Genomic DNA, 23,198 nt, shown 5'->3' with positions numbered 1-23,198 from the left:
TTTCCGATCGCGCATGCGCGTCCGGAACTCCGCCCCCTCCTCCCCGCAACTCACAATGGGGCAGTGGATGCATTGTAATAATGCATCCGTTGCCCCCGTTGTGCTGCGTTGTCACAGGATGCGTCGGTTCGTCGGCCCGATGCTAGTGTGAAAGTAGCCTAAGCCGCCGTTCGAGGAGTCTGTCAACAGCGCTATCACAAAAAACCCGAGTGCTCGGCTGAGATCTCATGGTCTCAGGAGAGATAGCTGTCAGCTAAATCTAATATGTGGGGGGCTTCAGAGATCAGATTGATGTTGTGTTTAAGATTACAGTAGATTAATCAATAAAGCCCTGATGACGAAGCTGTCACGTGGTGGAGGAGAGACATTAGAATTGTGCGGGAGGTATTAATAAATCTCTTGTATTGTGTTCAAACCACACACATTTGTCTATTTAGTGACTTTCATAATACCAAGTCACACAGCAGACATTTTCCCTCATATTACAAAAGATTAATCCAGGGAATATTTTCCAATTTTTCTTCATTTTTGTTTTTTTGGGGGGATGTACCGTATATACTCGAGTATAAGCCGACCCGAGTATAAGCCGACCCCCCGAATTTTGCCACAAAAAAATGGGAAAACCTATTGACTCGAGTATAAGCCTAGGGTGGAAATGCAGCATTTACCGGTGAATTTCAAAAATAAAAATAGATCATTATTTCCCCATAGCTGTGCCATATAGTGCTCTGCACCGTTCATTATTTCCCCATAGCTGTGCCATATAGTGCTCTGCATCGTTCATTATTGCCCCATAGCTGTGCTATATAGTGCTCTGCACCGTTCATTATTTCCCCATAGCTGTGCCCCATACAGTGCTCTGCACCGTTCATTATTGCCCCATAGCTGTGCCATATAGTGCTCTGCACCGTTCATTATTTCCCCATAGCTGTGCCATATAGTGCTCTGCACCGTTCATACTGCCCCATAGCTGTACCATATAGTGCTCTGCACCGTTCATGCTGTACCATATAGTGCTCTGCACCGTTCATACTGCCCCATAGCTGTGCCATATAGTGCTCTGCACTGTTCATACTGCCCCATAGCTGTGCCATATAGTGCTCTGCACCGTTCATACTGTCCCATAGCTGTGCCATATAGTGCTCTGCACCGTTCATACTGCCCCATAACTGTGCCATATAGTGCTCTGCACCGTTCATACTGCCCCATAGCTGTGCCATATAGTGCTCTGCACCGTTCATACTGCCCCATAGCTGTGCCATATAGTGCTCTGCACCGTTCATACTGCCCCATAGCTGTGCCATATAGTGCTCTGCACCGTTCATACTGCCCCATAGCTGTGCCATATATGCTCTGCACCGTTCATATTTCCCCATAGATGCTCCACATAAATCTGTGCCGCTGCTATAAGAAAAAAAAAAGCCATACTCACCTCTCTTGCTTGCAGCTCCCGGTGTCCGGTCCCGGCGTCTCTGCGCACTGACTGATCAGGCAGAGGGCGCCGCGCACACTATATGCGTCATCGCGCCCTCTGACCTGCACAGTCAGAGCGGAGCGACGCCGGGAAGATGGAGCGGCGCCGGGAAGATGGAGCGGCGCCCAGCGGCTGGAACGTGGACAGGTAAATATGCGATACTTACCTGGTCCCGGCGTCCGGCTCCTTCCCCCGGACAGCTCTCTTCGGTGCCGCAGCTTCTTCCTCTATCAGCGGTCACCGGCACCGCTGATTAGAGAAATGAATAGGCGGCTCCACCCCTATGGGAGGTGGAGCCGCCTATTCATTTCTCTAATGAGCGGTCCCATGTGACCGCTGAAGAGGGGAAGAGCTGCAGCACAGAAGACCGTGGGACGGCAGGGGGAGCGCCAGGATAGCTGGAAGCAGGTAAGTATGCCTCAGCGCCCTCACCCCCTCACCCGCCGACCCTGCCACCCACCTTGACTCGAGTATAAGCCGAGAGGGGCACATTCAGCCCAAAAATTTGGGCTGAAAATCTCGGCTTATACTCAAGTATATACGGTATTCACACTAAGCGGTTACTGCTTGTTTTTCACAATATTCAAACATTGCAGGAAAATAAGAAAAAAAAATATTTGCTCTCACATTTTGCTGAAATCTATTAGTCTCTGCCTAGGATTACAACAAGAACAGACTTCACAGATTGAACCATAATCTGACAATCCTTCCGACGTTGCATCATTTTCGGAACAAAAGCACTCATTGTTTTGTCATGATTAGAAATATTTTCCTACATAAATAGTTCCATCTGTAGACAACATGATACAGAACGTGGAAACTAAGCCTCAAGGGAAGAAATTCTCAGCTGTCTACTATTATACGCTAGAAGCGTAACAATAATGATGAGGTGCCAAAATCAAAAGCACGTCTCTTGGAAAGATTTTGAGATGTTTATGGGTACAGTCTGAAATAACAGAGTATTTATATATAAAGAGAACTTCTGTGTAACTACTGTGACTTTTAAGTGCACCCCTCATTTCTATGTTTCTGTTTTTCCTTAACTTTAGATGATATGATAATTTTCATGGGATTCTCGTGAAAATCTCTTGCAGATTAGAAATGCTCAAAGCACTCCCATGTTCTGTAAAATACGTACGGAGGGTGAAAGATAGTCAAAATTGAGAGTACTTAGTGGTTGATACCTTTTAAAAAGAACCTGCTTATCCACAGGCAGCATGAATCGCAACCTGGCTGCACGATTGGAGCCAGGTATATTACTCTTTGAAGATCCAGCCGTGGACATTAGCTGTAGACCAGACTAGTTTGATTTTGCCCTTGGCCGTCTCTTCCCAGCGCCGCTGCAGATGATTGACAGGTCTCTCTGTTGAATGTACATAGGGAGAGACCTGCCAACCACCAGGATTAGCACCGGGAGAAGCCAGCTGGGGGTGGTGCCAGACTATTCTTTGCCTATGGCGTGTCAAAATACATAGCCAGGTTGCAATTCATGCTGCTCAATGTTTGGGCTGGCACATCCCAGCACCACAAGTGATTGATAGGTCTCGTCCTTGAGTGATCATAGGGAGAGATCTGTCAGTCACAAAGAGCGGCACTTGGAGAATCCTTCCTGGGACGGTGATGGACTATTCTCGGCCTATGGATTGTAAAAGTATACAAATAGGCTGCGATTCATGCTGCCTATGATTGGGGTTGTCTATTCCCAGCACCACTGCAACTGATTGACAGGTTTCTCCCTTGAGTGTTCATAGGGAGAGACTTGTCAATAACCAGGATTAGCACTGAGAAAAGCCAACATGGGGCGGTCTAGTCTCTGCCTATGGATCATCAAAGTATACAGCAAGGCTGCAATTCATGCTGCGCTCAGTTTTGGCAGCATTAATTCCTTAACAGGTTTCCTTTAAATGTTATAAGTCACTGAGAACTCTCAATTTTGACTATATTTCTATTTACTGTTTAACACATTACACACATATACAGTTTGGTCCATATATATTTGGACAGAGACAACATTTTTCTAATTTTGGTTATAGACTGTTATGGCTGGCAATCAGGCAACACAGCGTGCAGTAATCAGCGCACATACAGAGATCTGGCAATAACCAAAAACAATAGGACGAGCTCTGAGACGTGGAATCTCTGTAGACTGCAGTACCTGATCTATCCTCACACAACTATAAGCAGCAGTGGATTGCGCCTATCACTACCTATGCAACTCGGCACTGCCTGAGGAGCTGACTAGCCTGAAGATAGAAATACAAGCCTGACTTACCTCAGAGAAATACCCCAAAGGAATAGGCAGCCCCCCACATATAATGACTGTTAGCAAGATGAAAAGACAAACGTAGGAATGAAATAGATTCAGCAAAGTGAGGCCCGATATTCTAGACAGAGCGAGGATAGCAAAGAGAACTATGCAGTCTACAAAAAACCCTAAAACGAAAACCACGCAAAGGGGCAAAAAGACCCACCGTGCCGAACTAACAGCACGGCGGTGCACCCCTTTGCTTCTCAGAGCTTCCAGCAAAAGTTAATAGCAAGCTGGACAGAAAAAACAGAAAACAAACTAGAAGCACTTATCTAGCAGAGCAGCAGGCCCAAAGAAAGATGCAGTAGCTCAGATCCAACACTGGAACATTGACAAGGAGCAAGGAAGACAGACTCAGGTGGAGCTAAATAGCAAGGCAGCCAACGAGCTCACCAAAACACCTGAGGGAGGAAGCCCAGAGACTGCAATACCACTTGTGACCACAGAAGTGAACTCAGCCACAGAATTCACAACAATAGACATTACCACAATGAATTTTTAACAAAACAATTCAGATGCAGTTGAAGTTCAGACATTCAGCTTTCATTTGAGGGTATCCACATTAAAATTGGATGAAGGGTTTAGGAGTTTCAGCTCCTTAACATGTGCCACCCTGTTTTTAAAGGGACCAAAAGTAATTGGACAATTGAATCCAAAGCTATTTCATGGAAAGGTGTGGGCAATCCCTTCGTTATGTCATTCTCAATTAAGCAGATAAAAGGCCTGGAGTTGATTTGAGGTGTGGTGCTTGCATTTGGAAGATTTTGCTGTGAAGTAAACATGCAGCCAAAGGAGCTCTCCATGCAGGTGAAACAAGCCATCCTTAAGCTGCGAAAACAGAAAAAACCCATCCGAGAAACTGTTACAATATTAGGAGTTGTGAAATCTACAGTTTGGTACATCCTGAGAAAGAAAGAAAGCACTGGTGAACTCATCAATGCAAAAAGACCTGGGCGCCCACGGGAGACAACAGTGGTGGATGATCGCAGACTAATCTCCATGGTGAAGAGAAACCCCTTCACAACAGCCAACCAAGTGAACAACACTCTCCAGGAGGTAGGTGAATCAATATCCAAATCTACCATAAAGAGAAGACTGCATGAAAGTAAATACAGAGGGGTCACTGCACGGTGCAAGCCACTCACAAGATTCAAGAATAAAAAGGCTAGACTAAGGCTAAAAACCATCTAAAAAAGCCAGCACAGTTCTGGAAGAACTTTCTTTGGACAGATGAAACCAAGATCAACCTCTGCCAGAATGATGGAAAGAGAAAAGTATGGCGAAGGCGTGGTACAACTCATGATCCAAAGCATACCACCTCATCTGTAATACACGGCGGAGGCAGTGTGATGGCTTGGGCATGCATGGCTGCCAGTGGCACTGGGTCACTAGTGTTTATTGATTATGTGACACAGGACAGAAGCAGCCGAATGAATTCTGAGGTATTCAGAGCCGCCATACTGTGTGCTCAGATCCAGCCAAATGCAGCCAAACTGATTGGTCGTCGTTTCATACTACAGATGGACAATGACCCAAAACATAAAGCCAAAGCAACCCAGGAGTTTATTAAAGCAAAGAAGTGCAATATTCCTGAATGGCCTAGTCAGTCACCTGATCTCAACCCAATTGAGCATGCATTTCACTTGTTAAAGACTACACTTCAGGCAGAAAGGCCCAAAAACAAACAGCAACTGAAAACCACCGCAGTGAAGGCCTGGCAGAGCATCAAAAAGGAGGAAACACAGCGTCTGGTGATGTCCATGAGTTCAAGACTTCAGGCAGTCATTGCCAACAAAGGGTTTTCAACCAAGTACTAAAAATTAACATTTTATTTAAAATTATTGAATCTGTCCAATTACTTTTGGTCCCTTTAAAAACAGGGTAACACATATTAACGAGCTGAAACTCCTAAACCCTTCATCCAATATTAATGTGGATACCCTTAAATGAAAGCTGAAAGTCTGAACTTCAACTGCATCTGAATTGTTTTGTTTAAAATTCATTGTAGTAATGTCTTTAAATAAAATTAGAAAACTGTTGTCTCTGTCCAAATATATATGGACCTAACTGTATATTGTTATCCTGTAAGGAGGATCAGAACTCGTGGCCATATTATGCCCCTGTCTTCTCCATTCATAATAAGGTTGCTATAGAGGTGTATAAGTCTTCTCCACACCCCTTTCATGGAAACATACTTTTTTTTTCTATTCTACTGTTTCTAGGAGGGAACTCCATACATAAGGCATCTTATCTGTGCATACTACAGCAGCACATGGAGTCTCTGTAATGAAAATCACGGATATCCCGCACATATTGAAATAAACTAGTAAGTCAGTATATTTCGGACAAGTCAGAAGACAATCCTTTACAGTTATGGCCGAATGAGTATGCGATCCCCGTTCAAAGTCACCTGGGGCAAGTAATAGGTGTGGGCAATTTTTGGGGTGAAACTTCATTTTCGGGAATAATTTCAAGGGTGCCAAAACTGCATATTTTACTGTTCAAAATATAACAATTTTAATACTGAGATAACCAGCAATAAATGAAAAATCTGTATCATTAATTGATGAATTGCATTTGCACTGTGAACATCCTTCTGAACCGTCGGAATTGTTGAAATTGTGACATAATTTCTGCATGTAAACATCCTTGAGTGATACAGACTCAAATACTACCGAAGACATGCATTAGAATAAACATTTAAGACTAAGTAAGATCTTTCTGGCATAGGCTATCTCCTTTGTTGGATTCGTTAGCTATAATTATAGGCAGGGTTTTGTAACTCTGGGATCACATCTGTTTCCCTGCACATTGGCTGCTTTATTTTCTGATTCCTTTGTAGAAGTCGGATTTATTTTAGAAGGCATATCATCACAAAAAGGGAATCCTGATGATTCCAGTTCTAGTGCACTAATCCCAAAATGATTGAAAGGTTTGCTGGTCTCAATTGCCATATTTTAGGGAAAGTTGCATCTTTCAAGGTTTTCCAGTAATATACAAGCATATTAGACACTGAAACTGTAGGTATTTCACTCTAAATATTTCTTTCTGTTCTTTTCTTTGTGTTTGTCTTTGTGTTTTTTAAAGATCTCTGACTGAGTCCTGGAGGATTTTAGGTCATTTTGCTTGTGTCGTAACAGATGACAAAAACTATTGGCTGAAACTAACTATAGTTGGCGACCAATTTATCGAAAGTTCTCCAGCAACTTTTCATAACTTAGAAAAGTGACTGCGTTAACAGGAAAGGCACGAAGGCTATTTACGGTGAGTCCTTTACACAGCACTCGGAGCCCTTCTTGTTTTATGCTCTTGCAAGTACAGTCAAGTATACCCCGATATTGGACACCTTTCATCCCATCCATCTGCAAGCGGCTCTTTATTACATCCATTGGGTTTGCAGCTGCCCATCCTGCTGTCCCGGCACAACCACCAGCAAAGAGCATAGTCCAGGAGTCTAATGTAAAAGTATAAGGATATCATACAAATGTTTTACTAAATGTAACTAAACATTATTATTATGTTTCTAACAATATAGAATGTTCCTCTAGTTATGACAGTGTTGTAAAACACCCATGGTTTTACACAGTGGCACTATATTAAAGGGCTTGTCTAATGAAAACCAGTTATCACCTAATTTGCTGATCACTGGATGTCCCACTGTTTGGACCCGCACCGACCAGGAGATCGAGGAACTTTAAACTAGATGGGGAACTTTAACCCCAATACAAAATGGCACAGTTGTTTGGATACTCAACAAACAATCTATTATTTTAACGGGGTGCCAGAAAACGCCAAGCGCAGTGCTTTGGCATTCCCATATATAATAAATGGATCATCAGGTAAGGATAAAAGTTCCCCATTCTGCCAATTGGGGTAGGATCCAGAAGTGGGTCCCCCACTGATCAACACCTATCCTGTAGATATACTATAAGTCAATATTAACCCTTTAAAGATCCCCACCACATGACGTAGAATATAAAAGAAAACTACAATCTTTCCCAAAAGAGTCTTCCTGTAAGGACTTGGACTGTATATCTGTTTCTAGTTGCTGTTTGCCCTCAGTTCAGTTACTTTTGCCCTTACCTAAGATGGAGTCATTGGCCTCATGGGGGCCATCTTGTTTCCTGTCAGATTTTCCTTGTTCCTGTCTGTGGTGTATTTAAGGGAGCTCTGAATATATACTCATTGCTTGAGTATCTTGTTCCTGACTTGTGATCAAGCTGGAAGAACTGCTATCTTGCTGGTTTCTTCATTACTTTGGGATACCCCATCTGTCTCCAGTTCTACATCTCTTCATTGCAAAGACTTGCTACCCTGGATCTGCTCTGCACTCGTCTCTGCCGCTGGACTGCTCCCTGCTAGGAGGCCTGGTCTGGTCTCCAGGTCTCTGGATCTGACATACTTGGACTTCCACGGTCTGTACACGTGCTTACTGCCTATCCAGCTCTGTCTGCTACTAACCTGCTGTGTCATAGCTGTTTACCTGCATATCATTCTACATATTCTTGAACTCTTAACCTATTGTCTCTCGGCCTCTTTTCTGACCCATGATACTGATCTCCACTGCACTTAGCACTAAGTTTATTACACTTCCTTTTGGTAACGATTCTGGTTTGCCTGTAAATTCTACGTCTTTTGGAAAGGCTCTTTAAAAGGGTTATGGAAGCACTAGAGACCCTGTGGCAGCAGATTTGTATCCAATAACAGACATTGCGAACAGTGTTGGAGACTGGACCTGAGGAGGGTGGGTAAAGGTCTTTTTTTGTTATTCATATTACGTTTACTACATTGCAGTCAATCAGTGAGCTCATTGGCCCTGCCTAACAAGTGGAGCCTCTAGGAGCCATTGAGCTCACTAGTTTGTTGTGTTGTTGATATGGCGTTAGATCTGCAGACAATAACAGATACCGGGAGCAATGGTGGAGACTCAGCGCAGGACCCAAGAAAGGTAAGTAAGCACAGATTGTTTTTTAGCATTAGGCACAGTAGATTGAATGATAACTCCGCCAATGGCAGAGTGGTTCGCTTTGGACATTTACCATGTAACATTATGAAATGCCCATGGACACCTCTCTGTAGGAGAGTGCATGCAGACCTACTTTTAAAACTAATGAGGCATCTTGTAATCTGCAGATGGGTGTCAGATGGGATCTGCATGTTTATTTGTCTCAGTTAATACATTTAATAGATTTAAATAAAATATGCAATAAAAGGAAACAAGAAAAAAAAAGAACAAGACTTTGCCCTCAGGCATAAAGGCTATAATAACTGCAAACACAAAATGCATATATGGCCCTGATATAGACTTTTGTCACCGAGTTTTGCTTTACTTTCTTTACTACATACAGTGGGGAAAATAAGTATTTGATACATTTGACGATTTTGCACATTTTCCCAACTACAAAAATTGGAGAGGTCTGTAATTTTTATCGTAGGTACACTGGAACTGTGAGAGACAGAATCTAAATATAAAAACCAGAAAATCACATTGTATGATTTTTAAATAATTAAATTGCATTTTATTGCATGAAAAACGTATTTGATCACCTACCTACCAGCAAAAATTCTGGCTCTCACAGACCTGTTAATTTTTCTGTATGAACTCGTTACCTGTATAAAAGACACCTGTCCAGATACTCAATCACACTCCAACCTCTCCACCATGGCCAAGACCAAAGAGCTGTCTAAGTCACCAGGGACAATATTGTAGACCTGCACAAGGCTGGGATGGGCTACAGGACAATAGGCAAGCAGCTTGGTGAGAAGGCAACAACTGTTGGCACAATTGTTAGAAAATGGAAGAAACACAAGATGACTGTCAATCTTCCTCAGCCTGGGGCTCCATGCAATATCTCGCCTTGTGGGGTAAGGATGACTCTGGGAAAGGTCAGGAATCGGCATAGTGAAGCATAGTGGTGGAAACATCATCATTTCGAGGTGCTTTTCTGCAAAGGGGATAACACAACTGCACAGTATTGAAGGAAGGATGGATGGAGTAATGTATTGTGAGATTTTAGTCAACAAACTCCTCTCAGTAATAGCATTGAATATGGGTCATGACTGGGTCTTCCATCATGACACTGAACCAAAACACACAGCGAGGGCAACTAAGCAGTGGCTCCGTAAGAAGCATTTCAAGGTCCCAAAGTGGCCTAGCCATTCTCCAGACCTGAACCCATTAGAAAATCTTTGGAGGAAGCTGAAACTCAATGTTGCCAGCGACAGCCCCGAAACCTGAAAGATCTGGAGAAGATCTGGATGAAGGAGTGGATCAAAATCCCTGCTGCAATGTGTGCAAATCAGGTCAAGAACTACAGGTAACGTCTGACCTCTGTAATTGCAAACAAAAGTTTCTGTACAAAATATTAAGTTCTGTTATTCCATTGTATCCAATACTTATTTCATACAATAAAATGCAAATTAAGTAAAAAGTAAAAATTATACAATGTTATTTTCTGGATTTTTTTTTAGCTTCTGTCTCTCACAGTTGTAGTGTACCTACGATAAAAATTACAGACCTCTCCATTCTTTGTGGGTGGGAAAACTTGCAAAGTCGGCGGTGTATCAAATACTTATTTTCAAATGAAATACGAAGAAAACCAGCGCCTACATTACGGAAATAGAGATAGAGGAGTGGGGGGGAGAATATGCGGTAGACAGACCTTGGATTCTGTGTAGTGATGAGCGAATATACTAGTTACTCGAGATTTCCCGAGCAACGCTCGGGTGTCATCCGAGTATTTTATGTTTTTATTGCCGCAGCATAAGTACATGTGGGGATTCCCTAGCAACCAGGCAACCCCCACATGTTCTTATGCTGGCTAACAGATGTAAATCATTCGGCTACGGCAAGAAAAACTAAAACTCCGAGCACTGAAAAATACTTGGAGGACCCCCGAGCATGCTCGAGAAATCTCGAGTAACGAGTATATTCGCTCATCACTAATTCTGTGTGAGAAACCCAAATTGTTGACCAAAGAAAAAAAATGAAATATACCGTAATTGTTAGTCTGTCGTGCTATTGGCTATGCAGGAAACTGATAAGTATAAAAACTGCTAACTGCCCACTTAGTGGAGTTAGACCATGAGTGAAGGTTAACATACAATGTATTTAGCGGGGCAGGTTGGTTGAAGTTTAAGGAAAGGGTTACATACTATGTAGTTGCACCATCGGAATAACAGTGTATGGAATCCGCGCTGCTGCTGAGAATATCCGGCTCATAAATAGAAGCAGGTGGACGTAGAGCGTGGTTTATAGATCAATGAATCTCTCCGTGGAGCGGGAACTGCACAAGTAGAGCCAGGAGCGCTCTGGCCGGTAGCGTCCCTGGATACCCGGCAGAAAAATGGCCGACAGTGCTAGAGACAGCTTGTGATGTCACAATAGTATGGAGGCTCTGAAGAACCAAGAAGCTAAACAATGTGTTTCCGCCCCTGTCTCCAAGCACTTGGCAGTAGCTATCCCTTAATCCACTAATATGAGATTCACTGCATACCAGATGGTTGTATTGATGGAGTGAATGCTGATAGAGATTAATCCACAGTGTCAGTAAATGAATAAAACAACAACCTTATAATTTTCCATTGATATTAATACATAAACTTAGTTATAAATAATATAGTTGATGATTAAAATGGAACTTTATATTATTTTAAAAGTAAAATTATAAAAATGTTAATTTTATTAAGTTTTGTTATAGGATCATATATATATATATGTTTATATATATATTTATTTAACAGTGTTTAAAGGGAATCTGTCATCCCTAAAATCGTGGCTGCGGCCACTGGTATCAGGGGCTTATCTACAGCATTCTGTAATGCTCAAAAAATAATCATCAAGCACATCATGTCATCAATGGCCAAGGGTATACTACCATGAAAACCCTCCCAGTATATCCAGAAGGCGAAACGCGCGTCAGGGGTCGTGGGAAGATCACCGCATTTTCCTGACTTACTATGGGTGAGCATTGTTCGACAAAATATGTGTTGAATGGACTTGGTGGTGCTGTGCCTATGACAATACCTGTGAGATTACAGCATGATTAGGAATACCTCTGCACCCGCTCTCTTTTTTCTGACCATTGATAGAGTGATATATTCATGTGCTCTCCCGGGTTATACAGTGGACAAGTGATCTTCCCTTTGTGTACCTGTTTTGTTTCCTCCTCTTCCTGTATTTTTATGTTATATGTAATTTTGATATATGTTTAATAAATATTAACTTTTTAGTTACGCTCTTGGTGTTATTGATACTCTTTCTTTAGTGTAAAATAAGCATTCTGTAATGCTGTAGATAAGCCCCCGATGTATCCTGAAAGATGAGAAATAAAGGTTATATTATACTCACCCGGGGCGGTCCCGCTGCAGTCCAGGTCCGATGGGCGTCGCGGTCCGCTCCGGCGCCTCCTATCTTCATACGATGACGTCCTCTTCTTGTCTTCTTGCCATGGCTCCGGCGCAGGCGTACTTTGTCTGCCCTGTTGAGGTCACAGCAAAGTACTGCAGTGCGCAGGCACTGGGCCTCTCTGAGCTTTCCCGGCGCCTGCGCACTGCAGTACTTTGCTCTGCCCTCAACAGGGCAGACAAAGTACGCCTGCGCCGGAGCCATGGCAAGAAGACAAGAAGAGGACGTCATCGTATGAAGATAGGGGGCGCTGGACCGGACCGCGACGCCCATCGGATCCAGACCACAATGGGACCGCCCCTGGGTGAGTATAATATAACCTTTATTTCTCATCTTTCAGGATACATCGGGGGCTTATCTACAGCATTACAGAATGCTGTAGATAAGCCCCTGATTCCGGTGGCCACAACTCATATACGATTTTGGGGGTGACGGACTCCCTTTAAAGGGCATGTAGTTCTATATCAAAATGTAGGCCTTTTGGCGCCAGACGGTTTAATAGGAAGATCCAATTTGATTCTGCCTCCTTATAATTTCCGCCTCTCCAATGTTTTTGCACAATTTGGATAACAAAGAAAGTGAGACCCTTGCAGGACTGATTGTGACTCTCCTTAAAGGGAACCTGTCACCCCGAAAATCGCGGGTGAGGTAAGCCCACCGGCATCAGGGGCTTATCTGCAGCATTCTGTAATGCTGTAGATAAGCCCCCTATGTTACCTGAAAAAGGAGAAAAAGACGTTATATTATACTCACCCAGGGGCGTTCCCGCTGCTGGTCAGGTCGGATGGGTGTCTCCGGTCCGCTGCGGCGCCTCCCATCTTCATTACAAGACGTCCTCTTCTGATCTTCAGCCACGGTTCCGGCGCAGGCGTACTTTGTTCTGCCCTCAAAGTACTGCAGTGCGCAGGCGCCGGGCCTCTGACCTTTCCGGCACCTGCGCACTGCAGTACTATCCTCTGCCCTCAAGAGGGCAGAGCAAAGTACGCCTGCGCCGGAGCCGTAGCTGAAGATCAGAAGAGGACGTCTTGGAATGAAGATGGGAGGCGCTGCAGCGGACCTGAGACGCCCATCCGACCTGACCAGCAGCGGGACCGCCCCTGGGTGAGTATAATATAACGTCTTTTTCTCCTTTTTCAGGTAACATCGGGGGCTTATCTACAGCATTACAGAATGCTGCAGATAAGCCCCTGATGCCGGTGGGCTTACCTCACCCGCGATTTTCGGGGTGACAGGTTCCCTTTAAAGTGTCTCGACACTTTTATAGTTATCAGTTACCTGCATAGCCAATAGCGTGACAGACTAACAATTATATGTCAAATAATTATTTTTCCCCCTGTAAATCTGATTCTCACTCACCAGTGTAAACTCTCTAATAGTCTTACCTGGTATTTCACCATCACTAGTCATCCATTTGCAAAGGACTTCATATGTTAAGAAATATAATCCAAGAGTGGGCACGTCGCGTACAATCAGTGCATTGGACCCCCTATAGAGACCCCTAATGCCTTCTTCTTTGAATATGCTCACAGCACAGTGAACAGGACCACGATACCGAGCCTGTAGATTGTCCAGCTTCCCTTGTTTGAACGACTCCGTTTGGTTCTGTAATCTCACTTTTATCAGGTCAACTGGAGCTGTAAAATATACCTGCAGACATAAGAGCGTATAAGGCTTTGTTTCAGATTTCAACATCTACTTATTTTATAGCTTTATAGGAAATCAAGGAGTCACTGCTGAAGTGAAGATTTATCCTTGAAGGGGAACCTGTCATCAGGTTTTCCTCCTATAAAGTACGGCCACCATTAGGGCTTCTTTTACAGCATACTGGAATTCTGTATAAAAAAAAGTCCCAAATCCAGATCCCAAATAAGGCCTTTTATTATACACTCATACAGCGCAATATGGTCTGATGGGCATCTCTGGTCTTGACCCGGCACCTCCTTCTTATGATCGCCATCCTACTTCACTGCTTTATGTGGATGACACCTCCTATGTCATCCACATAGTGTCCTCCACCGTGCTCCTGCGCAGGCGCACTTCTCTCCGTCCTGCAGAGCAAAGTACTGTAGTGCGCATGTGCCAGAAAAAGAAAAGAGCGCCGATAACCTGGAAGTAAAGCGGGCGCATGCGCACTACAGTACTTTGCTCCGCCGAGAGGAGAGCAGAGAGATGTGCGCCTGCCCAGGAGCGCGATGGAGGACACTGTGTGAATGACATAGGATGCATCATCCACTTGAAGAAGGGAAGAGGGACGCCGATCGCAAGAAGAGAGGAGGCGCCGGATCAAGACCAGAGATGCCCATCTTATCGGACTGCTCTGTCTGCAAGTATAATAAAATGTCTTTTTAGGATCTGCACAGGGGAATGGGGACTTTTTTACAACATTCCAGCATGCTATAAAAGATGCCCTAATGATGGTGGCCATATTTTATACGAAAAAAATCTGGTGACAGGTTGCCTTTTACTACCATACAGCATCACATTGTGGAGTTGGTATACTCCTGCATTGGACACAGAAGGTACATGACCAATCCTCCACTCATGGACAGCTTTACTACTACACAAGGAAGGTATAATCAAACAGTGACATTGACATAACATATGAATGTCATATTAAATTAAGGAATTTAGATTTTTCACATAAAAAGTCATTATTTTGATAAGTGTTTTTATTAGACTGTCAATATAAAAATGAAAAATGTCTATTTTTTTTCTATCTTTGACCAATGCAGCACACAGGTCCTGAATTTTTCATTCCGCCAACAGCTGTTCCTCACAACCCATCCACCCTACAAATGTTTGGCCAAGCATACATATGTTCTCAATGGGGAGAGGGTCATAAATCGATGCCAGACACCTCTCTCTGCTTCAGCTTAACTTCATTTAGATCAAATGGATTGGGCATGATGAAATTGAATATGCCCGATTCTTCTTTCCCCTGACATCTCCCGTCAGTGGAAAGCCATGATACAAATAATAGGTCGGACGATCTCACAACTATATGCGGTCTGTCTGAAATTCATTTAACGTTGATGACAATCTTAAAGGGTTGTCCAGGTTTAACACAAAAGTCTGTATTCACATACAGTGCCGTAAAAAAGTATTCATACCCCGTGAACTTTTTAACATTTTTTCATGATACACCAACAAATTTAAGTGTATTTTATTGGGATTTTATGTGATACAGCAAAACAAAGTAGCAACTATTTGTATTTGGGAAGTGTAAAGGAAATGATACAGGGTTTTCGGAAAAAAAATTTAAAATACATATCAGAAAATTGGAGGTAGGTCCACTGTGTTTTATCAAGACCAAAGTCAGCGCAGCCATCTACCAAGCAAATTTAGAGCACTTCATGCTTCCCTCTGCCAACAAGCTTTTTAGAGATGGAAATTTCATTCCCCAGCAGGACTTGGCACCTGTCCACATTGACAAAAGTACTTATACCTGGTTTATATACAACAGTATCACTGTGCTTGATTGGCAGCAAACTCGCCTGACCTTAACCCCATAGAGAATCTATGGGATATTGTCAAGAGGAAGATGAGAGACACCAGACCCAGCAATGCAGACGAGCTCAAGGCTGCTATCAAAGCAACCTGGGCTTCCATAACCCCTCAGCAGTGCCACAGGCTGATCGCCTCCATGCCACGCCGCAATTGATGTAGTAATTGATGCAAAAGGAGCCCCGACCAAGTATTGAGTGCATTTACTGAACATACATTTCAGTAGGCCAACATTTTGGATTTTAAAATAATTTTTCAAGCTGGTGTTATAAAGTGTTCTAATTTACTGAGGTAATGACTTTTTGGGTTTTCATTGGCTGTAAGCCATAATCATCAACATTAACAGAAATAAAAACATCACTCTGTTTGTAATGACTCTATATAATATACGAGTTTCACTTTATGCATTGAAGAACTGAAATAAATGAACTTTTTGATGATATTCTAGTTTTATGAGAAACACCTGTACATACAGTAGATAGCAAGTGCATAACTTCACAAACGTTTCTTTCACAATATCTTCACACAAGGCTCTCTACCTCTTGAAGTTGACTACGTATATGCACTAGCACTTTATATTTTTCCTGATATATCCATGGCTTGGATATTAGGTACTAGCTGTGTGTGACTTTGATACTACATATCACCTGCTGTTCACAGCTATGAGACTCCACATCCCTAGCTTGTTATATGGAGTGGACCTGCTGTGTTTTTTGCTATAGAACTATTATATTGTCATATTCTGTATATCAGCCTGTCTTTTGTAAATTAATAAAACATTTGTGAGATATTAATTTCTGCGGACATTAGCTTCATACTCATTGTTGGAATTAACTATTTAGCAGCGTCCATCTGGACTATTTATTTTTGGCCATCTATTCCAGGTGTTTGGCCATGGTAGAAACCATTGACTGAACTTTAAGGTTCGGACGATATTGATTACACCTATACCACTATAGCAGCATTTGACAAATTTATTTCAAATAGGAACGGAAAACTTACCTGTACCAGTCCTGCAAAAGAACCAGCTAGAAAAACCTGATGGTTTTCTGGTGGATTTCTCCAGTCTTTACACTCCTTACCGGTTATATAGAGTAATGCATTACTATATGATCCAAACATTAAAGAATTACTGACAGCCACACTGCCAACAGGAAAACTCATTCCTTTAAAGAATCCCAAAATCTATGAAAGTCAAAACAAGAAACAAAGAGAAACATAAAAAATATTGTTGTTTTTAGAAAATACTTTTCTTGCTTTTTTTATACTGTAAGTTCTTGGTTACAAATGCATTATCAAAACCTGGGTCTATCAAGGACACGTCAAGCTTGCAGTTTAACCCTTGATTTTTTTTTGCAGTCCTCAAGACAAGCTCATTACCTAGCTCAAAAGTAACAAATAATATGCATACAATTTCGAGGTTAATAGTTACTGATAAATAATCCAATGCATTCATTTCCAGTAATTTGTATATTTTTCATGTTTTCTGTAGCATGAACTAGTATCTGATCTCTCCAACAGCAGGATACAATGTATGACAATAAGCACTTACATTTTCTTTCTTGTAAGTCTTCAGTATGCAGTCGAGAATTCCACGGTACCTTGACTGCGTCTGCAGACGTACCTGCAGGAAAGTAATGGAGATCTCAACCGCAAGTCAATCTCAGCAAGATACAGATAAAAAGTGCAGTGAAATTGATCTAAAAGACCACCTCTTTCTACAGATCATCACTTAAAGGGAAGCTGCTGTCAGGAAATCTCCCATTGTTTAAATCAAGTTTTTGTGTTACATGGAATATTTTTTTCTAATTACGTCTTTCGCTTTTGTTTTTCATATCACAATCTTTTTTAAATAAACATTAGAGTGTGTTTAGACTTGCATTTCCAATGCTATTCAGGAAGAGTTTTCAACAGTTTCCTTATCATCAGAGGCAGGATATTTGAAAAAAAGGGCTAAAAAGTAAAAAAAAAAAAAAAAAAAAAAAAAAAAAATGGAACACACACAAGTACAATTTAAAAAAATTGGTAATTTTCTGAAGATTTCTTGTGCCAAACTTTCTGTACCACCATAAATGACGATGCATAATAGCCATCCTCTTGAAGAAGACACCCACCCAACCCGAAAAAAAAAATTTAAATGCAATTTTGGATAGTTGTTTCAGAGATATCACTGTGTTTTAATTATGCTTTATTAGTAAGATATGGTATTCACCTTAACTGTGTCTATAGGATGCCCGACAACAAGCCCGAGAGCTCCTGAAAAATAGAAAGTTGATACAGGGGGTCACAATAATCAAAGTTTTCTTATTTCAGGGCATACATGTTGTCAGCCTCGCATCACTATTTGTAAACAGGGATGTGCTGCTTACAACACAAAGCTGTATGGGGACTGAAGCGTAATAACGTTTTTTTTTTCCCATACAGTTTCTCAGCCAATGTTAAGAGCCAGTAAACAAGCGCCAATCAACTTTAATAAAGTGCTAGTTATCGGGCTGAAATTGGTTCTCAGATACCTGCTGAGCAGAATGCTGGCCGAGCATGAATGAGCTCTGCTACTACTAGTGGCAGCTTTTCTAATGGAAACAGGAAGGCAGATAAACAGAGAAGAGCAACTAAAAAGTAAAATTACAGGTCTGAAGAAGAACTTAGATGTAGGATATAGAAATCACAGGAGTTTGCATTGATGTGAACACTCTCCAAACAGCAGTTTGTTAAGATACAGCAAAAAATGTAAATAAGGCTAGTTTCACATTTGCGTTAGAATCCGCAGCGTTTAATTCGCAACCGCAAATGAAGGAAAAAATGCTTTGAAACGCGTACAAACGCAGCGTTTTTTAGACGCACACGTTAACGCATGCGTTTAAAAAAAACCGGCGTTTTCACGCTTTTCCATGCGTTTTGCATGCGTTTGCGTTTTTTGTACGCATGGTGAAAAATTTAACAGAAACAAAATCTAGATAACCAGATACCGCCAATAGGACTACAGAGGGCGTGTATTATGGGATATCTATATATAGACCCTAGGACTGCTGAAATCTTCACAGTTTGGTACTGTATCCTGTGTCATGATGGATCTTCGCATGGAGAGCTTTTATTTCAACCTGGATTTAAGCATCAAGCTGTTTCTTGCCTGTGCGTTTGCTTGGGAGCAACAAAGAACGTTCTCTGGGATGAGTTTATACCCCTACCCACGGAGGACATGTGGATTGAAGCTGCTGAAAAATTCTGGAGTGTGTGTGATTTCCCCAACTGTTTGGGAGCGGTGGATAGAAAGCACATATGCATTATCAAACCCGCCAGAACTGAATCGGAGTACTTCAACAACAAAAAATATTTTTCAGTTGTGCTAATGGCAATAGCAGATGCGGACAGTCGCTTCATCGCTGTGGACATTGGAGCTTTTGGCTGTGGGAATGACTCACAGAATTTCAAGAACTCAAATATGGGCCGACGGGTGTATGGAAGAAATTTTAATTTTCCACTGCCACGACCTCTCCCCAACACTCAAGGTCCACCGATGCCATTTGTTATGGTTGGGGATGAGGCCTTTCAGATGTGTGAAAACCTACTGAAGCCATATTCCAGTCGGGACTTGAGCCACACTAAAAGGATCTTTAACTACAGACTGAGCAGGGCCCGAAGAACAGTAGAGTGTACCTTTGGGATTCTAGTCTCAAAATGGCGCATTCTTGCGACAGCCATTAATCTAAAAATGGAGACAGTCGATGAGCTGGTCAAAGCCTGTGTGGTTCTCCACAATTACATAATTGTTGTGAATTCCGCTCTTGGGCTCCCTCCGGTGGTTGTAAGTGGCACTTTTGTGAGTTCTGCTCTTGGGCTCTCTCTTGTGGTTTCAAGTGGTATGGCTGCTCCTTGGAGTTAGCTGTCAGCAGCTGCTTTCACTGATCGTCTTTTCTGCTCGGCTATTTATGCCTGCTCTGTCCTTCAGCTAGTGCCACTTGTAAATGGTTCCTGGTTGGATTCACATCTCTTTTGGATTTCCCTGTTATCCTGACCAGTTCTGCAAAGCTAAGTTTTTGCTTGCTCTTTTCTGTTCACAGATTGTGGACTTTTCCGTTCTGTGCTTTCTATGTTTATCCAGCGTTATCAGTATGAATTAATTCTGTCTTGCCGGAAGCTCTGGGAAGCAGATTTACCCTCCACACCTTTAGTCAGGTGTGGAGATTTTTAGTAAACTCTGCGTGGATTTTTGTAGTGTTTTATACTGACCGCACAGTATTCCATCCTGTCCTATCTATCAAGCTAGACTGGCCTCCTGTGCTCATCCTGGTTTCATTCTGTGTATGTCTTTTCCCTCTCCACTCACAGTCATTATTTGTGGGGGGCTAATCTATCCTTTGGGGATTTTCTCTGAGGCAAGATAGTTTTCCTGCTTCTATCTTTAGGGGTAGTTAGCTCTTAGGCGGTGACGAGGTGCCTAGGGAGAGTTAGGAGCATTCCACGGCTACTTCTAGTGTTGTGTTGAGCTTAGGGACTGCGGTCAGTACAGTTACCACTTCCTTCAGAGCTCGTTCCATGTTGCTCCTAAACCACCATGTCATAACACATAATGGCTAAGGAGCAACCCAACATTGAACTGGATGAACCTGTTGCAAACCCATTGCCAGATTACCAGCATCACCTGCAGCGGTCAACAGTTGAAGTTGGCCACATGCGGGACCAATTTGCTGCCTATTTTGATTCGGATATTGGACGTGTGGCATGGCAAGACAATATTGTGTAAAATTTCCTGTTGGGTTTTGGCCTGTACCAGTTATCTTTTAAATGTTAATAATATTTTTTGTTAATAAAATTCGTGTTTTGCTATCTTGACCGAGTTTCCTATGTATTTCCTCTAAAAACCACTTAACCATTTTTTTGGGCTGAAAGTCCCCCTCTCGACTTATACTCGAGTCATACCCAGGGGTCGGCAAGTGAGGGGGAGCGGGGGCTGTCTAATTATACTCACCTGCTCCTGGCGCGGTCCCTGCAGGTCCCTGGTTCCCCGGCGCTGACAGCTTCTTCCTGTACTGAGCGGTCACATGGTACCGCTCATTACAGTAATAAATATGAGGCTCCACAATATGCGGAGCACAACCTTTAACCTGAGACAGGTACATAAAAATTAGACCATAGTCGCCTGAATCCAGATGTATCCAGTACATTGGATTTCAATCCAGGTGATAATAAACATCTGGCAGTGGCTTTCACATAACCTTAGCCAAGCGTTCCTATTTAACAGGGGAGTCATGGCAGATAGCTGTCTGTGTATGGGAATTTTGAGCCACCAGACCAGATCCATCCTTCTCTCTCATATTTAAAAGCACACACCCTGCCTAACCTTTCTGTCCTGCATGTACAGACCTGAATGTGGAAGCCTTTTAAGTTCATAATTCATAAGTTTGAATGGAGAAGTTTCTGTACATGTCTACACAATCTCCATTTACTTTTATGGGAGACACAGAAGCAGCTTTCAGTCACAGACATTTACATGTTTAAATGAGGATAAATAGCCCATGAATGTGCCATAAATGTCTTTGATGGAAATAGGCCTTTACATTTTTAAGTTTTGATTGTTTCTCCAAACATGTAAATAACCCCTCTTGCAATATATACATAATATTCCCAATTTGCAGCATGTCACTGTCCCTTAGCACTGCACTCTCTGACTACTCTGACTTTTATACATAGTTTTCATATATCTAAACATAGCTTTCAAGGAACACTGCAGGAAATATCTTATCTCAATACACAGAAAAGCCTTTAAAACAGGTACAAAGGTTATTTTTTAGTAATGAGCACACTGTTGGGATTTATATAATCGAAATGAAGCTTATAGCACATATACTGTGCACAACTACAATGTGCTGTTGTGTATTTCTACATTACCTGAAATCCACCCCGCAATAAATTCAGCAGAAGGCATTGCAGACTCACCAGACACACGTGGATTTTACCCTAGGAGACGGGAAAAAAAGGACCAGCTCGAACTTTGAGTTGTCAGCAATATATGTAAAATTTAACTAGTAGGTGGCCACTTAAAGGGAACCTGTCAGCAAGAAAAATCCTGCTCAATTACTTCAGCCATCTTTCTCATTATGAATCCTCAGGTATTTCAGAGTAAATATACTTAATAAAGGTGCCATACAACGAGTCTAAGAGGCACGTCCCCGGAGACTTCTCCCCACCTCACTGCTCTAGATTGACAGGTCTCTCTCTATATATGTGTGTAGGGAGAGACATGACTATCAAGGTAAGCAGAGCGGGAAGACAATGATGGAGACCAGCCTTTTTCTCTACTCATTCAAGCGACAGAGTGGCTCAGATTTCAGAGACCTTAAAAGGGGTTGTCCACTACTCGGACAACCCCTTCTCAATCAGCATTTTTGCCCCACGGTAAAAAAACAACACTTATACTCACCTTCAGGGCCAGCGCTGTTCCAGCGGTGTCTGGCTCTCCCGAGGATCGCGTTACCTTGTTATGTCATGCAATCCCTGCACCCTAATAGCTTCACTCTCCTCATCTTCGGATGAATCAAACATCAAGAGGATGTGAGCGGCCAGTCTGATTCGTGTGACATAACAATGTGGGGTGATCCCCGGGAGAGCGCGAGCTGACACTGCTGGAACAGCGCCAGCACTGGAAGTGAGCATAGGTGTGTATTATTTTACTGGGGGCAAACATGCTGGTTGAGAAGGGGTTGCCCAAGTAGTGGACAACCCCTATAAACATGAGTATCTATTAATTACATTAAGAATATTTTAATTGACTGTTTTTGCAACATTTTAATACATCATTATATAAATAAACATCAGCCTAAATAACTTCAAAGAAAGGCGACTCAACCAAATAGCCAAAATAGGAGAACCATGAGTCAAAAACTAGCCAATAGATAGTACAGAACTAATATAAACTTTATTTAATACATAAAATATTACAATTACCATGTAAATATAAAGTGACATATAGTGACTTAATCCAGGTACAGAGAAGACCGTATATCACAGACCAATGCAGGTAATCCCCATGTATGCAGTAGGTATACTACCAATACATACACATCACAGTATTGCCTAATTACCAATTGACCAGATATATTAGTATATAACTATAAATAAGTACTGTGGCAATGATCGTACATCTAAATGCCTGCAAAAGGGAAAAGTACAACGCAAGTTAGTTACCCATGTGGGATGAAGTAGTAGTCCCGTCCGGATGCCGGTCAGTAACCCCAACGCGCGTTTCGCGTTTGAACGTTATCGCCCCCTGAGGAAGCGATAACGTTCAAACGCGAAACGCGCGTTGGGGTTACTGACCGGCATCCGGACGGGACTACTACTTCATCCCACATGGGTAACTAACTTGCGTTGTACTTTTCCCTTTTGCAGGCATTTAGATGTACGATCATTGCCACAGTACTTATTTATAGTTATATACTAATATATCTGGTCAATTGGTAATTAGGCAATACTGTGATGTGTATGTATTGGTAGTATACCTACTG

At 42.3% G+C, this 23,198-nt stretch overlaps 1 protein-coding gene across 4 annotated transcripts in view; it reads right to left on the bottom strand.

The window, feature by feature from the left end:
* Nucleotides 1-5,853: 5,853 nt before the first annotated feature.
* The window catches only part of SLC25A45 (solute carrier family 25 member 45), a 23,441-nt gene continuing 6,096 nt past the window's right edge, over nt 5,854-23,198 (bottom strand). For 3 of the 4 annotated variants that reach the window (XM_069739491.1, XM_069739490.1, XM_069739489.1), the window contains exons 2-7: nt 21,583-21,651; nt 17,906-17,949; nt 17,246-17,317; nt 16,696-16,878; nt 13,572-13,836; nt 5,854-7,236 (exon numbers count right to left, since the gene is read on the bottom strand). In XM_069739491.1, the coding sequence (XP_069595592.1) occupies nt 6,968-7,236; nt 13,572-13,836; nt 16,696-16,878; nt 17,246-17,317; nt 17,906-17,949; nt 21,583-21,619 (870 nt within the window). In that variant the 5' untranslated portion in view covers nt 21,620-21,651 and the 3' untranslated portion in view covers nt 5,854-6,967. The remainder of the gene's footprint in view (nt 7,237-13,571; nt 13,837-16,695; nt 16,879-17,245; nt 17,318-17,905; nt 17,950-21,582; nt 21,652-23,198) is intronic. The other variant, XM_069739492.1, reaches the window with a different exon arrangement.

The sequence above is a fragment of the Ranitomeya imitator genome, chromosome 9 (assembly GCF_032444005.1).
Source record: "Ranitomeya imitator isolate aRanImi1 chromosome 9, aRanImi1.pri, whole genome shotgun sequence".
Classification (NCBI taxonomy): Eukaryota; Metazoa; Chordata; class Amphibia; order Anura; family Dendrobatidae; genus Ranitomeya; species Ranitomeya imitator.
Note: the sequence above shows the minus strand (reverse complement) of the source record. Positions and strands in the feature narration are given on the sequence as shown.